The following is a 13,568-nucleotide window of genomic DNA, read 5'->3' on the forward strand; positions in this document are numbered from 1 at the left end:
CTTAGTGGTGGTCTGTGCTGTGGGGTTGCCAGGATGACCTCTTGGACTTGGGACATTGAGGGACCTCTTCCAGCTCTTTCTCCTATAGCCACAAGATGGACCCTCTCTAGTTTGCCTCATAAGCCCCACCCAGAAGGGACTCAAGGTGGCATGGAGCACCTCCCATGTCCCTGTGTTCGCTCATGAGAAGACCTGGGGGTTTCCCCCATCCAAGAGCTCTACAGAACTGGCTTGAGAACCTCCTTACTCTGGGGCACAGACATCTCATGTCCATCTTTTCACTAGAATAAAGAAGACATTCACTTCATCGTCCTGAATAAAAGAGAAGGCTCAGGTCTGGGCTTCAGTGTGGCAGAAGGGATGGATGCGGAGCCAAAGTCAATCATGGTAAGTGACAAAAGTCCTGCAGCCTCAGGCTTTGATCAAGGCAAAAGTCAAGGCCATGGTAGTCACAGTATGCCTTGCATAGACTGCTAGTTTAGGCTACTGCCAACAAAACGAGTATATGGTGTTTTTAATGCTAAAGACCAGTACCATGACCGCATGTGATGGTCTATAGCAAGGCACCTCAAACTATGGCCCACGGGCCACATGCAGCCCACCAAGGACATTGATCCGCCCTGATGGGTGTTTTTCCCCGTTTATTTTTTTAATTAAAAATATGACTGACTCATCTCCTCCCCTAGACCCCTCTGCGAGGGGATGAGTCAGTCAGGGTGCGATATAGCACCGATGAAGAATATAGCTTTCCTTCAGTTCCTAAATGCTTCCTCCCCACCAACTACCATGATCCGAATTCTGCCTTGCAAGTCTGGATAGAGCAGAGGATGTACACTGGTGCATGTCGGAGCTGGAGGCACAGGGAATGCAGGGCAGATACCTCCAGGACCTGGGGGGTGAGGGGCGATGCTAGGAGGGTAGAGGGTGAGTGGGTTGGAAAGAGGGAACCGATTACAAGGATCTACGTGTGACCACCTCCCTGGGGGATGGACAACAGAAAAGGGGGTGAAGGGAGACGGACAGGGTGAGATATGACAAAATAAGTTATAAATTAATCAAGGGCTCATGAGGGAGGGGGGAGCAGGGAGGGAGGGGGAAAAATGAGGACCTGATGCAAAGGGCTTATGTGGAGAGAAAATGCTTTGAGATTGATGAGGGCAAAGAATATACAGATGTGTTTTACACAATTGATGTATGTATGGATTGTGATCAGTTGTATGAGTCCCTAATAAAATGTTTTTTAAAAAAACCTTAAAAAATAAGATATGTGTAGTGTGCATAGGAATTCATTCATAGTTTTTCTAAAACTATAGTCTGGCCCTCCAACGGTCTGAGGGACAGTGAACTGGCCCCTGCTTAAAAAGTTTGAGGACCCCTGGTCTTTAGGCTCAGTGACCTAGCTGCCAATGCATATCAATACCGCTGTCTGCACATCATTATCATTTGCCTCAATATTTTGTTTAAGCACTAGAAAAAACAATTGGCCAAGTGTGACTTTGCTTATAAAATTAAGGGGTAATTTTGCTTATGAAATTAGTTTTTTCTCAAGAACAATTTAAGATTTGGCATCACTCAAAAAAAAAAAGCCTTTTAAATCACTCAGGAGGTTACTTCCCAGGACTTGAAAGGCCAGATCCTGTTTATCCTGAGATTCCATCATCTGGGATGTGTTAGGCCTATGTTCCGCCCGAGTGAAAAGTGTGTCCTGATGATGGCACTGCCACTTGTAATTCCGCCCCTCGCTCTTGGCTGTGTTTCGAGTAAGACAAATGTTGCTAGGATTTTCCATTTTGTGCATTAGAAAGTCCCTTTATGGAAATAGAGGAAAAAGCTGGGAGGCAAAGGGCATTTATAGAGGTCTAGACAAAAACATGTACATATGCAACTATATAAGGATGGGGAAATAGATCTATGTGCCTATATTTATAGGTTTAGTCTTAAGGTAGCAGAAAGACATTGGGCCTCCACTCAAGTACTCCCTCAATGCAAGAATACTTTCATCTATTAAATTGGCATTCTGTGATGCTCACCTTCCCGACACAACCGCTGAAGACAAAGTGGGTGAACAACTAAATGTGGTGAAGAAAGCTGATGCTGTCGGCTATCAAAAGGTATAGCATCTGGGGTCTTAAAGGCTTGAAGGTAAACAAGCGGCCATCTAGCTCAGAAGCAACAAAGCCCACATGGAAGAAGCTCACCAGCCTGTACGATCACAAGGTGTTGAAGGGATCCGGTATAAAGCATCATCAGAACAAAAAAATATCTTACCATAGTGAATGAAGGGGGGAGTGCAGAGCCCATTTGTTGGCCACTGGAGATCGCCTTGCAGAGGGGTCTGGGGAAGGAGATGAGTCAGTCAGGGTGCAATGTAGCACCGATGAAGAATACAGCTTTCCTCTAGTTCCTAAATGCCACACACATACAGACACACACACCAAAAAAAAAAAAAAACCTGAATTCTCCCTTGCAAGCCTGGCTAGACCAGAGGAAGTACACTGGTGCAGATAGGAGCTGGAGGCACATTGAATCCAGGGTGGATGATCCCTTCAGGACCAGGGATATGAGTGGTGATACTGGGAGGGTAGAGGGAGAGTGGGTTGGAAAGATGGAACTGATTACAAGGATCTACATGTGACCTCCTCCATGGGGGACGGACAACAGAAAAGGGGGTGAAGGGAGATGTCGGACAGGGCAAGATATGACTAAATAATTTATAAATGATCAAGGGTTCATGTGGGGGTGGGGAGGGAGTGGGGAAAAAGCGGACCTGATGCCAAGGGCTTAAGTGGAGAGCAAATGTTTTGAGAATGATGAGGGCAATGAATGTACAAATGTGCTTTACACAATTGATGTATGTATGGCTTGTGATAAGAGTTGTATGAACCCCTGATACGTTTAAAAAAAAGGAAAGAAAGTCCCTTTATGACAGATTTGCAGGTACTCTCTTGCTTTGGGGAGAACGGCAAGAGACAAGACTTCCTTCCATAAAGAGTTGCAGTCACAGGCAGTTCTGTCCTGTCCTCTGGACTTGCTGTGAGTTTATGTGGACTGGATGGCAGTGAGTTTGGGTTTGCGTTTTTTAGTCTTTTTTTGGTGGTGGGTGGGGGGTTGGTTCTCTTGCTTTTACTGGGGGGCGTCAGAAATGGATTTAGCTTTTGTTCCCTTTGTCCCCTGCCCCCAGGTACACAGGGTGCTTTCTCAGGGCGCGGCTGCTCAGGAAGGGACCGTGAACCGAGGGGATTGCCTTCTGGCCGTCAATGGCACCTCATTGGCTGGCCTCACCCAGAGGGAGGTCCTGAAGGTGCTTCACCAGGCACAGCTGCACAAAGATGCCCTTGTGGTCATCAAGAAGGGACGTGATCAGCCCAGACCCTTTACCAAGCTTGAGCCTTCCGCTGCCAATGGGAAGGCTGTGCTGTCCAGAAAGAGCATCACCCTGGAGCCAGGAACTGGTAAGGGAGCAGTTGAACATCAGTCAGGTGTAGCAGCTGACAGATGAGAGGCGATCCAAGTTGCACATGAAGGGAAATAACTGCTCGTGCCTGACCCTGCGGTGGAGAGGAGCCTGTTGGAGGGTGTTTCTTGAAAACTCAGTGTTACAAATTCTAAATATCCACCTGTGGTTAAAGCCACACTGTTGAGGCTTGAAAAGAAGCCCCTGTGAAGATTCACTTTCCCTTGGGAGGAGTTAAGTGGCAGGGCGGATAAAGTAAGAAACTCATGATGGGGGAATCGGGTTGAAAAGGAAACTGCAGAACTGAGGTTTACCCATGGAAAGCACCAAGGTCGGCGTTCTTCCCTGGTGTAGGAGAACACACACGAATGAGAGACAAAACTTGTGTGTGTTCTAAACAGAGCTTCGATCAACTTCTCCAAGAAGAGGTGCGAAACTCTGTGTCCTCTGTACTCAGTGCCCTGTTGCTACGTGCTGAAGCAAAGGCTCCCGAGAAGGTGGCCTCTCCCTGTAGTCGGAGGACAGGGTACTCCGAAGACCCTGCAGGTTGCAGAGCTGTGCCTCCCTCCTCTTCACTTGACTCTCATCCAGGGCAGCTGGAACCCTTGTACTCAACTGGACTTGCTGGGGGAGTGGCTTCACTGAGAGTGACACTGGTTCTGTGGGACAAATGGCAAATGCTGCTTGTCTTGGTGCTGCCTTGTTCTTGGGGTGCCCTGGGTCTTTCCTCTGCTCCGTTGTCACTCTCTAGAGAGCACCTCCCAGGATTGGTTAGAGGACATTGTCAGCCTGCCCTTTGCTCCAGCACCATGGCAACTGGCTGGCCTTGCAGATCTTCTCCAGGCCTGCAGTGAGTGTGCTGCAGGCAGTGCAGTGGGAGGGCAGTGATTCTGATCTCAAATACTCTTAAAGGACTTCAGAGTTGGGAGGGAGGGATTTTTTGGTTGCTTGTTTCTAGAAATTTTTAAATTATAACTCCAAATATTTCTCTCATTCTGTTGTTTGTTTGTTTGTTTGTTTTTTCCCTTGCGGGAACTTCTCAGTATATCCTTGTATTTTCTTCTGTATTGTAAGGCAGAGGGGACTTGGTGGAGCAAGGGGGGACATGACTGGTTCTCTTCTCCTTCCATGTCATTGCTCCAGGGAAAAGCACTGCGGCCCAGGAGGCCCTGTGTGTGGAAGTGCTGAAGACCTCGGCCGGCTTGGGGCTCAGTCTGGATGGAGGAAACTCTCCTGTGTCTGGAGACGGGCCACTGCTTGTTAAGAGAGTGTACAAAGGTAACGTTCGAGCTGCTCAGGCGGCTCTCTCTGACCGCTTTCATCCTGGGAAGGCCTCCTCCATTTAGAAATCCAAGTTGTTGGAAAAGACATTTTTTAATGTAAAGTGCTTTGAATGCTCTGTGGAATGGAGAGTGCGCAGTGTCAGCTTTGTTCTGGTTGTTTTACTGCTTTACCTGTTGTCCACGTGACTGCTCAGTCGGGTGGGTGGCACTAATACGCCATTCTGCAAAAGGAGAAACTGCGTCCTGAGGCAAAATACATGTGTCAAAGGGAAGAACAATTAGACACGAGAAAGAGCTGCAAACTCAATAAAAAGGAAGGCCCATTTCAAAAATAAAGGCAGGGTTTTTGCCTGGGAAATAGACCAAAGAAGCAGGCAGATTTTTAAATTCTATTTTAGCAAACCAATTTTAAAAATAGACTAAACCCCTACGAAAAGAGATTTTCTAAAACTTGAGCTAGAACAGAACAGATACAAAGAGATGGAAATACTGAGAAGTTCCAGAATAAGAGAAAGGAAATATTTGGAGTTAGCATGACAAATTTTTCCAGAAACTGAGAGAAGACAGGCAAGGGGGACTCAGTTCAGAAAAAACTCACCAGCGGGGAAAACAGGATGGATTTTATAAACTTCAATCGTTCATCATAAAATTTCACCATATATGTGCTCGATTCAGCAGCACATATACTAAATTTCACCATATAAAAAAGAAAAACTAAAAACAAATTCACATTGTTCGAGAAGGCACTCCTATCACATTAGAAGCAGTAGTCCTCACCCACCCTGAATGCCAGACACTCACTCGCAGGAACACTGATCACCCGGAAAACCTAGGGCCTGGCTGGACTGGCACTCAGGAAACGGCAGCATGGAGTCCAAGTGAAGGGAGTGGACGTGCCCATCACCCTGGCCAACCACAGGCATCTAGCCACCTCTGCAGGCCACAAAGCTCCCTTGGCCTTGGAAGGAGCACAGACCCAAGGCTGAAGCTCCTGGTGGCAACACTAAGTGAAAATAGAATGAGCCACAGGAAAGCAGAGCAGGGAGGAAATCCTGAGACTGACCAGCCTATAGGGGCACCTGGCCAGAAATCTTCACACACAGATTGCAAAGGAGGCAAACTAAGTACCTATTCATGAGCCAGCCTGGTTCTAGTTAGTTGCTCTTGTGTTCTTGCCTACAGCCTTTTTTCTTGTGAGAAAGCATTCGAGTACCGGTATTTATGAATTCAAGAGGAGGCCCCCCTCCCCTCTTTTTGGAGACTATTGAGTCAGGTGGCTTAGTACACGATGAGACCTTATCCAAAGATTTCATCTTCTTGCCCCGATAACCAGTGTCGTGGGTGCAAGTCATCTGTTTACCTTGCTTCCCTGTGCTCAAGCAGCAGAAATACAGCAGTAGAATTTGCCCCATTTTTACACAAGTTTAGAACAAAACATTTTCTTTGAATAATTAACTAATTAAATGTCATAATTCCTTCCAGCTTTTTGAATAGCAAGGTGGTTATTTGTGAAAGAAGCAGAACATGCATACGTGTCATCATCTGTGTGGTGGAGTTGGTTAAGTATATTTGGCTGCTAACCACGACATCAGCAGTTCAAACCTACCAGCCACTCCACAGGAATAAGACTGAGGCTGTGTGCTCCAGGAAAGCTTTTCAAGCTCAGACACCCAGGGGAACAATTCTCCTTGGTCCTATGTTGGGTCACTGCATCAAGTCAACGTGACAGTCAGTCTGATTGTTTCTGTGGGAAGCCGCAGTCCCACAGGGAAAATGGGAACATTCTCAGTTTGGTTATCATTGGGGCTGCTTTTTTAAAAGTTTGTCTAATATTTTACGCCTCCCCCTCCCCCAAAATTAATAGAATAAGCTAAAAAGATGAATAATGGTATAAAGATGGTAAGCACAGAGACAAAATTATTCACTGTTGGCAGATGGTATGTTTTGCCTGATTAAAAAATAATCCAAAATACTCAGACATCAAGCGATAAAAATAATTCTCCAAGATTAATGGATTTAACAATCAGCACATATTTTATATCCACAGCAATAACTATTGCTTTAAAATACAATAGAATTAAGGGCTCAAGTAGAAAGCAAATGTTATGAGATTGATGATAGCAACAAGTGTGCTGGACACAATGAATGGATATATGGCTTATGATAAGAATTGTATGAGCCCCCGATAAAATGATTTTTATATATACATAATAGGATTAAGGGTGGGAAGAAAGCAAAAGTAATACAATATAAGAGAAGTGATATAATTGAACACTTTAATGAGAAAATATGTATATAATAGGATTTTTTAATAGGATTTCTTAAACAATAAAAGTAAAAACATTTAACTTTTGTATGACAAAAACAGTTATAAGCAAAACTAAAATTGTAAGTGACAGACTAGATACATGGGATACTTTTAATCAACAAAGAATAATTCCAGAATAAATGATGAAGAACTACAATAGGAAAAGGACAACAAGGAAACTGGATGAAGAGAATGAGCATTGACAAACATTTAAACCACCTCAATCAAGAAGCACAGAACACTTTAAATTATTGGGAGAATTCATGATAAGTAAGACATCGTTCTTGGTAAAAAGAGCAGCACTGGGCAGTGTTGCATTCTCCTCTGCACACGGTTACTCTCCGGTAGGGACAAGCACGTAGCAGTGACTATTAGTAACTAGATTTTTTAAGTTTTGATTGACATTTCTGAGAAAATTTTGTTTTCTTGCTTTGGAGTTTTCTCTTTCAATGTTGTTTTATCCCCTTAAAGAGGTTCACTGCATTATTATATACTTCTTTTTCGGTATTTTTCTTTGTTTCAGAAAGTGTAAGTGTATGACAGTAAGTAGAAGAGGGCTTATACTTTAGTTTTCTTCAAAGCTGTTACAGGCACAAAAACTACGATAGTAACGTCGACTTTTGTGTAAAAATAATCATCTCAACGCTTGTTGATAGCCATGCAATGACTGATTCTCAGTCTCCTATAAAAAGTTAAAAGTTGAGCCTGTTTTCCTGAATGTATTGGCCCTTGGTATTTTAGCTGTTGATTCCTTTTGCCCAATTTTCTCTTTGTGTTGCATAGGTAACCCCAGAGTGAGACAGGGTTCTATTCTAATGGCTGTCCTGAGTTGTCCCTGATGTCAGTCGAATACCTTATTTCCCACTCCACCCCAATTATTACTGCCTTTTCTCATCAGTAGTTTATCTTGCATATTTGGGGCGGCAAGAGCTGAGAGTAACTACAAAGTTTTCTTTTCATGTAGTTAAGTTTCTTTTTCTGAGTATATTATTTTTGTATTTTGTTTAGGAAATATTTCCATATCCTGAGAATATAAATGCAGTTTACAGATTTTTAAGTTTTTAATTTACTTGAAATCTGTTTGTAATACTACTTAGGTGAAAGCACTTGTCTCATTGTTGCCCGGGGCCATCGCCCCTCCCAGCACTCTCATCTGGTACACCACCCCCAGAGGGTAGTCATCATGGCTGGCCCTGCCCCGTCTGCCAGCATCCATCACTGGGTGATTCCAGTGTCATCCTGTCCACCTCACTGAGTGACAACAGCCTCCTGTCAGACACCATGTCCTGGTTCTAGGAAGGTCTTTCTTCATTCTGGGCGTGTATCTTCTCCAACCAAGGCAGTTTAGCCTCTGGGAGCCACGGAATGAGCAATACCTGTCCACCCACATCGTAATCAACTGCTTCAGCCTTTTGAATTTCTCCTCTTAGGTGGTGCTGCTGAACAAGCCGGAACAATTGAAGCTGGAGATGAAATTCTTGCCATAAATGGGAAACGCCTGGTTGGGCTCTTGCACTTGGACGCCTGGAATATTATGAAGTCTGTCCCCGAGGGACCTGTGCAATTAGTGATCCGAAAGCACAGAAACCCTTCATGAAAGAACACCAAGGCCAGGTGCACTTTTTTTTTTTTTAACCCATCTCCCAGTTCTGTTACCTGAGCAAACCAGAATGATGAGGTTAACTCCGGGGACTCTGAAACCCATGAGTGCTGGCAAGGCCCGTGACAATCACCACAGCAGCCGTACACGTGAGGCCCACAGGGTCGCCAGGCCCGGAGGGGGCATTGGAGTCCTTGTTGTACCTGCCCCCAACCTGCAATGTGAGCTGATGGGGCGCCACGTGACCTGCCTTCTTCCTTTGAAAGAGTGGACGGAACCTTTGGGCACCACCTCTCCCTGTGCCCCGATGTCTGGGGGCACCCGTGGGCACACCGACATGGACTAGCCACCATGTCAGTTCGCAAGGAGGGGTCATGGTTTTTAGGCACATTCAATGCAAGGAGCAGCTGGAGATGTGCATGTGTTACTCCGACCAGGGATTATGACCCAGTTGTGGAGCATTCTGAGGGTTCTCTGAACATGGGCGAGGGAGCCAAAGAGTAGTCTTTTTAGCAAGTGGAATGTGCAATGTGTGACTGCAGACTCCATCACTATGGGGTACAGGTCATCTCAGGGGGCTGACGACTTCTGTCTCTCAAAGAGTCCTGGTGATAGACTGAGTCACGTATTGGACCACAAAGTCAGCAGTCAAAACTGGGTGGTAAGATGAGCCACATATTCAACCACAAGGTCAGCAGTTGAAACACGCCCGCTGCTCCACGGGAGACAGACGAGGCTGTCCATCCCTGTAAAAATGCAGCCTCAGAAAGCCCCAGAGACCGTTGTCCTCGTGGCGCTGCGACCCAATGGCAGAGAGGGAGAGGGCTCCAAGAGTAAGCCGATAGGCTGGCTGGTATAGCAGCCATGAGTGCCCTTTCCCACAACAAGTAGTGTCTTAGGAAAGCACCCAGCCTCTGATCCATTACCTTGTCTGTAAGAGCAAGCCTGACACTGGCAGGCAAGAAGTGCCCCGCACGGGCCTGTTTCAGTTCTCAACCTTGTGCCCCTTCTAATTCACCTCTCAGAAGCTAAAGATCCTTTCACTGACCTTGGATTCAAACCAAGGAGCTGAAAACAACCCCTTTAGGAATGTTTTCTGTTTGTCACCGTACCCTCCGTCCCTGGCACATTGCACTACAATCAAATCATGCTTGTTGTGAGCTACAGGGCAGGTTAGAACAGCTGTGTGTGTATTTTAAAAATGAACCCTTTATGGGAATAGAAAGCCTCACCTTGCTCCCTCGGGATGGTTGGTGGGCTCACACTGTCCACTTGGAAAATGTACCCTAAGGAGTAACGGCTCCGTTCCTCCTTCCCTCGGGCTTCTTGGGATTTTTGGTGGTTTCAAACTGGCCATTTGGGAAATGTGTCCTAAGGAGTGACTACTCTGTTCCTCCTCCTCAGGGTGATTGGTGGTCTCAAACTGGCCATTTGGAAAGTGTGCCCTAAAGAAGTAACTGCTCTGTTCCTCCTTCCCTCAGGCTCCTTCACAGGGTGGTTCGTGGTCTCTTAGGAAGAGTATCCTTAAAGGAGTAACTGCTCTGTTCTTGGTCCTCGGGCTGCTTAGTGACTCAAACTGTCCACTTGCAAAGTGGAGCCTAAGGAGTAACAGCTCTGTTCCTCCTCCTCGGGGTGCTTGGTGGTCTCAAAGTGGCCATTTGGAAAGTGTACCCTAAAGAGGTACCACCCCGTTCCTCCTCTTCACAGGGTGGTTAGTGGTCTCAAACTGTCCATTTGGAAAGTGTACCCGAAGGATGTACCGCTCTGTTCCCCCTTCCGTCAGGCTCCTTCACAGGGTGGTTAGTGGTCTTAAACTGTCCATTTGGGACAAGTACCCTTAAAGGAATAACTGCTCCGTTCCTGGTCCTCGCGGGTGATTAGTGGTCTCAAACTGTCCATTTGCAAAATGTGTCCTAGGGAGTAACTACTCTGTTCCTCCTCCTCAGGGTGCTTGGTGGTCTCAAACTGTCCATTTGGAAAGTGTGCCCTAAAGAGGTACCACTCCGTTCCTCCTTCCGTCAGGCTCCTTCACAGGGTGGTTAGTGGTCTCAAACTGTCCATTTGGGACAAGTACCCTTAAAGGAATAACTGCTCCGTTCCTGGTCCTCTGAGGGTGGTTAGTGACTCAAACTGTCCATTTGGAACGTGTACCCTTAGGCTCCTTCACAGGGTGGTTAGTGGTCTCAAACTGTCCATTTGGGACAAGTACCCTTAAAGGAATAACTGCTCCGTTCCTGGTCCTCTGAGGGTGGTTAGTGACTCAAACTGTCCATTTGGAACGTGTACCCTTAGGCTCCTTCACAGGGTGGTTAGTGGTCTCAAACTGTCCATTTGGGACAAGTACCCTTAAAGGAATAACTGCTCCGTTCCTGGTCCTCGCGGGTGATTAGTGGTCTCAAACTGTCCATTTGCAAAATGTGTCCTAGGGAGTAACTACTCTGTTCCTCCTCCTCAGGGTGCTTGGTGGTCTCAAACTGTCCATTTGGAAAGTGTGCCCTAAAGAGGTACCACTCCGTTCCTCCTTCCGTCAGGCTCCTTCACAGGGTGGTTAGTGGTCTCAAACTGTCCATTTGGGACAAGTACCCTAAGAGTGGTAACTACTCTCTTCCTCCTCGCTCAGACTCCTCCTCGGGGTGCTTGGTGGTCTCAAACTGTCCATTAGGAATGTGTACCCTAAAGAGAAACCACTACATCCCCCATTCCCTCAGGCTCCTTCACAGGGTGGTTCGTGGTCTCTCGGGGTGATTACTTGCCTGAAACTATCCATTTGGAAAACGTGTCCTATGGAGTAACTACTCTGTTCCTCCTCGCTCAGACTCTTCCTTGGGGTGGTTGGTGGTCTCAAACTGTCCATTTGGAAAATGTATCCCAAGGAGTAACTACTCTGTTCTTCCTCCCCTCAGACTCCTCTTCAGCCTGCTTGATGGTGCCAAGCTTTTCATTTGGAATAATGTACCGTAAAGAGGTACCACTCCATTCCTCCTTCCGTCATTCTTCTATACAGGGTGGTTGGTGGTCGCAAACTGTCCATTTGGAAAATGTTTCCTAAAGAGTAACTGCTCTGTTCCTTCTGCATCAGACTCCTCCTCGGGGTGGTTGGTGGTCTCAAACTGTCCATTTGGAAAGTGTGCCCTAAAGGAGTAACTGCTCCTTTCCTGATCCTATCGGGGTGGTTAGTGGTCTCAAACTGTCCATTTGGAAAGTGTGCCCTAAAGGAGTAACTGCTACGTTCCTGATCCTCTCGGGGTGATTAGTGGTCTCAAACTGTCCATTTGGAAAGTGTGCCCTAAAGGAGTAACTGCTCCGTTCCTGATCCTCGGGGTGATTAGTGGTCTCAAATTGTCCATTTGGAAAGTGTACCCGAAGGATGTACCGCTGCGTTCCTCCATCGCTCAGGCTCCTCCTTGGGGTGGTTGGTGGTCTCAAACTGTCCATGTGGAAAACGTACCCTGAGCAGATCCCACTCCGCTCCCCTATGGCCCTGTAAAGTCTGGCATCTCTTTTCCTGCCCACTGCTGCTGGCACGTCTCATTGGGCACTCAGATTTCGGTTGCAATGTTCGTTGACTCTCTTTACGAATTGTTACTTTTGCTACAACTGTCACCCAGCCCTTTGACTTGACCTTACCTGGCCTTCTTTGCAAGTACAGCTTCTGGGCCACCATTCTTCTGTGCTGGTTCCAGTTGTCACAAAGTGGCTTCTCTTCCTCGCCCTGGATTTGTTTTCCTCGGTAAACTCCACACCTTCTTCAGCTCTGTTGAGGGAGATGCAGACACTGGCTAAAGGAATTACAAGACACAATCCTGTCCTAGGTACATGGGTGGAGGGTGGAGTGTAGAGCGCAGAACACAGAGGTCTTTGCAGCCCATGAGGGTCCTGGAGCTGCCACTTGCCCAGCATTAGACGAAAGAGAAGGCAGCCCAGGACTTAGTTATGTAGAAGACCTGATGATTTAATTCACCGTTAGCTTTTCACTTCATTTACAAATAGGTTACTATAGGAAGTCAGTGCAAGGTGCATGCTGGTTTGTTGTTTTCTTTTCCCTGAGTCTGTAGGTTTCAGCTTTCTTGGCTACAGGACAAGAGCTCCTTTGATTCCTTACCTCCGTACATACACGGCTGTGTCTCCAGTTGAACACACAGGCTCTGCCAGCAGTGTTCGTGGAGCCAGGGGTATCTCTTCTGAGAGTAGCGTAAGTCAGAGGACAAGCGTTCACCTCGTTGAACTCAACTAGAAAGCTGTTTATTTGTTGTCAGTGTTCCAGGCATGACTAGTATGCTAATTAGTCTAATACACTCCTGCTTCCTAAAGCGAACGCTAATGTCTCGTCCCACTAAAACGTCTCGTCCCACTAAAACGTCTAGTTTGGGTGTTTGAACTGGTCACTCGCAATAAGCTATGAGGGTAGATGTGTGTTATAACATGTAAACCATAGTTGCAAGAACATAGACCATGAAGGTTGACGTTGGTTGGGTGTCACTTTCGTCCTCCCATCCACATTGCACTTCATTGTATGTTGACTGAATTGGCACCACAGTGTATGATATTATACATGATCCTTTATTTATGTAAAATGAAATGCCTTATATATTATGAAAGAGTAAGTGCAATAATATGAAATAGCCTGTACATTTTTAAAATGTTGTTGCCAAGTTATGTAAATCCACATCTCTGTAAACAGCCTTTTTTTAAGTAATTTTAAAGAAATAAATACTCTGCTTAGTACTTGCTTGTCTCTGCAGCTCTAGAGTAATCTTCTGAAATGTGTACCACCTGTTTGTTATGCCTGCCCAAGTCAGGAGGGTAGAGGCCACAGAGGTTCTTCTTGGATGACCATGTTCAGGGTCTTGAAGCCCCCCAGAACCTGAACAGCAAACACCCTATTCTTTGACCATAGTTTCCTGACCTAAATCTTACTCCCCT

General features: G+C 46.2%; 1 protein-coding gene across 1 annotated transcript in view; it reads left to right on the plus strand.

Annotated features, from left to right (window-relative positions):
• The window catches only part of PDZD2 (PDZ domain containing 2), a 258,471-nt gene extending 245,153 nt beyond the window's left edge, over positions 1-13,318 (plus strand). The window contains exons 21-24 of the mRNA XM_075542642.1: positions 286-387; positions 3,182-3,452; positions 4,598-4,732; positions 8,476-13,318. Coding sequence (XP_075398757.1) covers positions 286-387; positions 3,182-3,452; positions 4,598-4,732; positions 8,476-8,642 — 675 coding nt within the window. The 3' untranslated portion in view covers positions 8,643-13,318. The remainder of the gene's footprint in view (positions 1-285; positions 388-3,181; positions 3,453-4,597; positions 4,733-8,475) is intronic.
• Positions 13,319-13,568: the final 250 nt, after the last annotated feature.

The sequence above is a fragment of the Tenrec ecaudatus genome, chromosome 2, assembly GCF_050624435.1.
Source record: "Tenrec ecaudatus isolate mTenEca1 chromosome 2, mTenEca1.hap1, whole genome shotgun sequence".
Taxonomy (NCBI): Eukaryota; Metazoa; Chordata; class Mammalia; order Afrosoricida; family Tenrecidae; genus Tenrec; species Tenrec ecaudatus.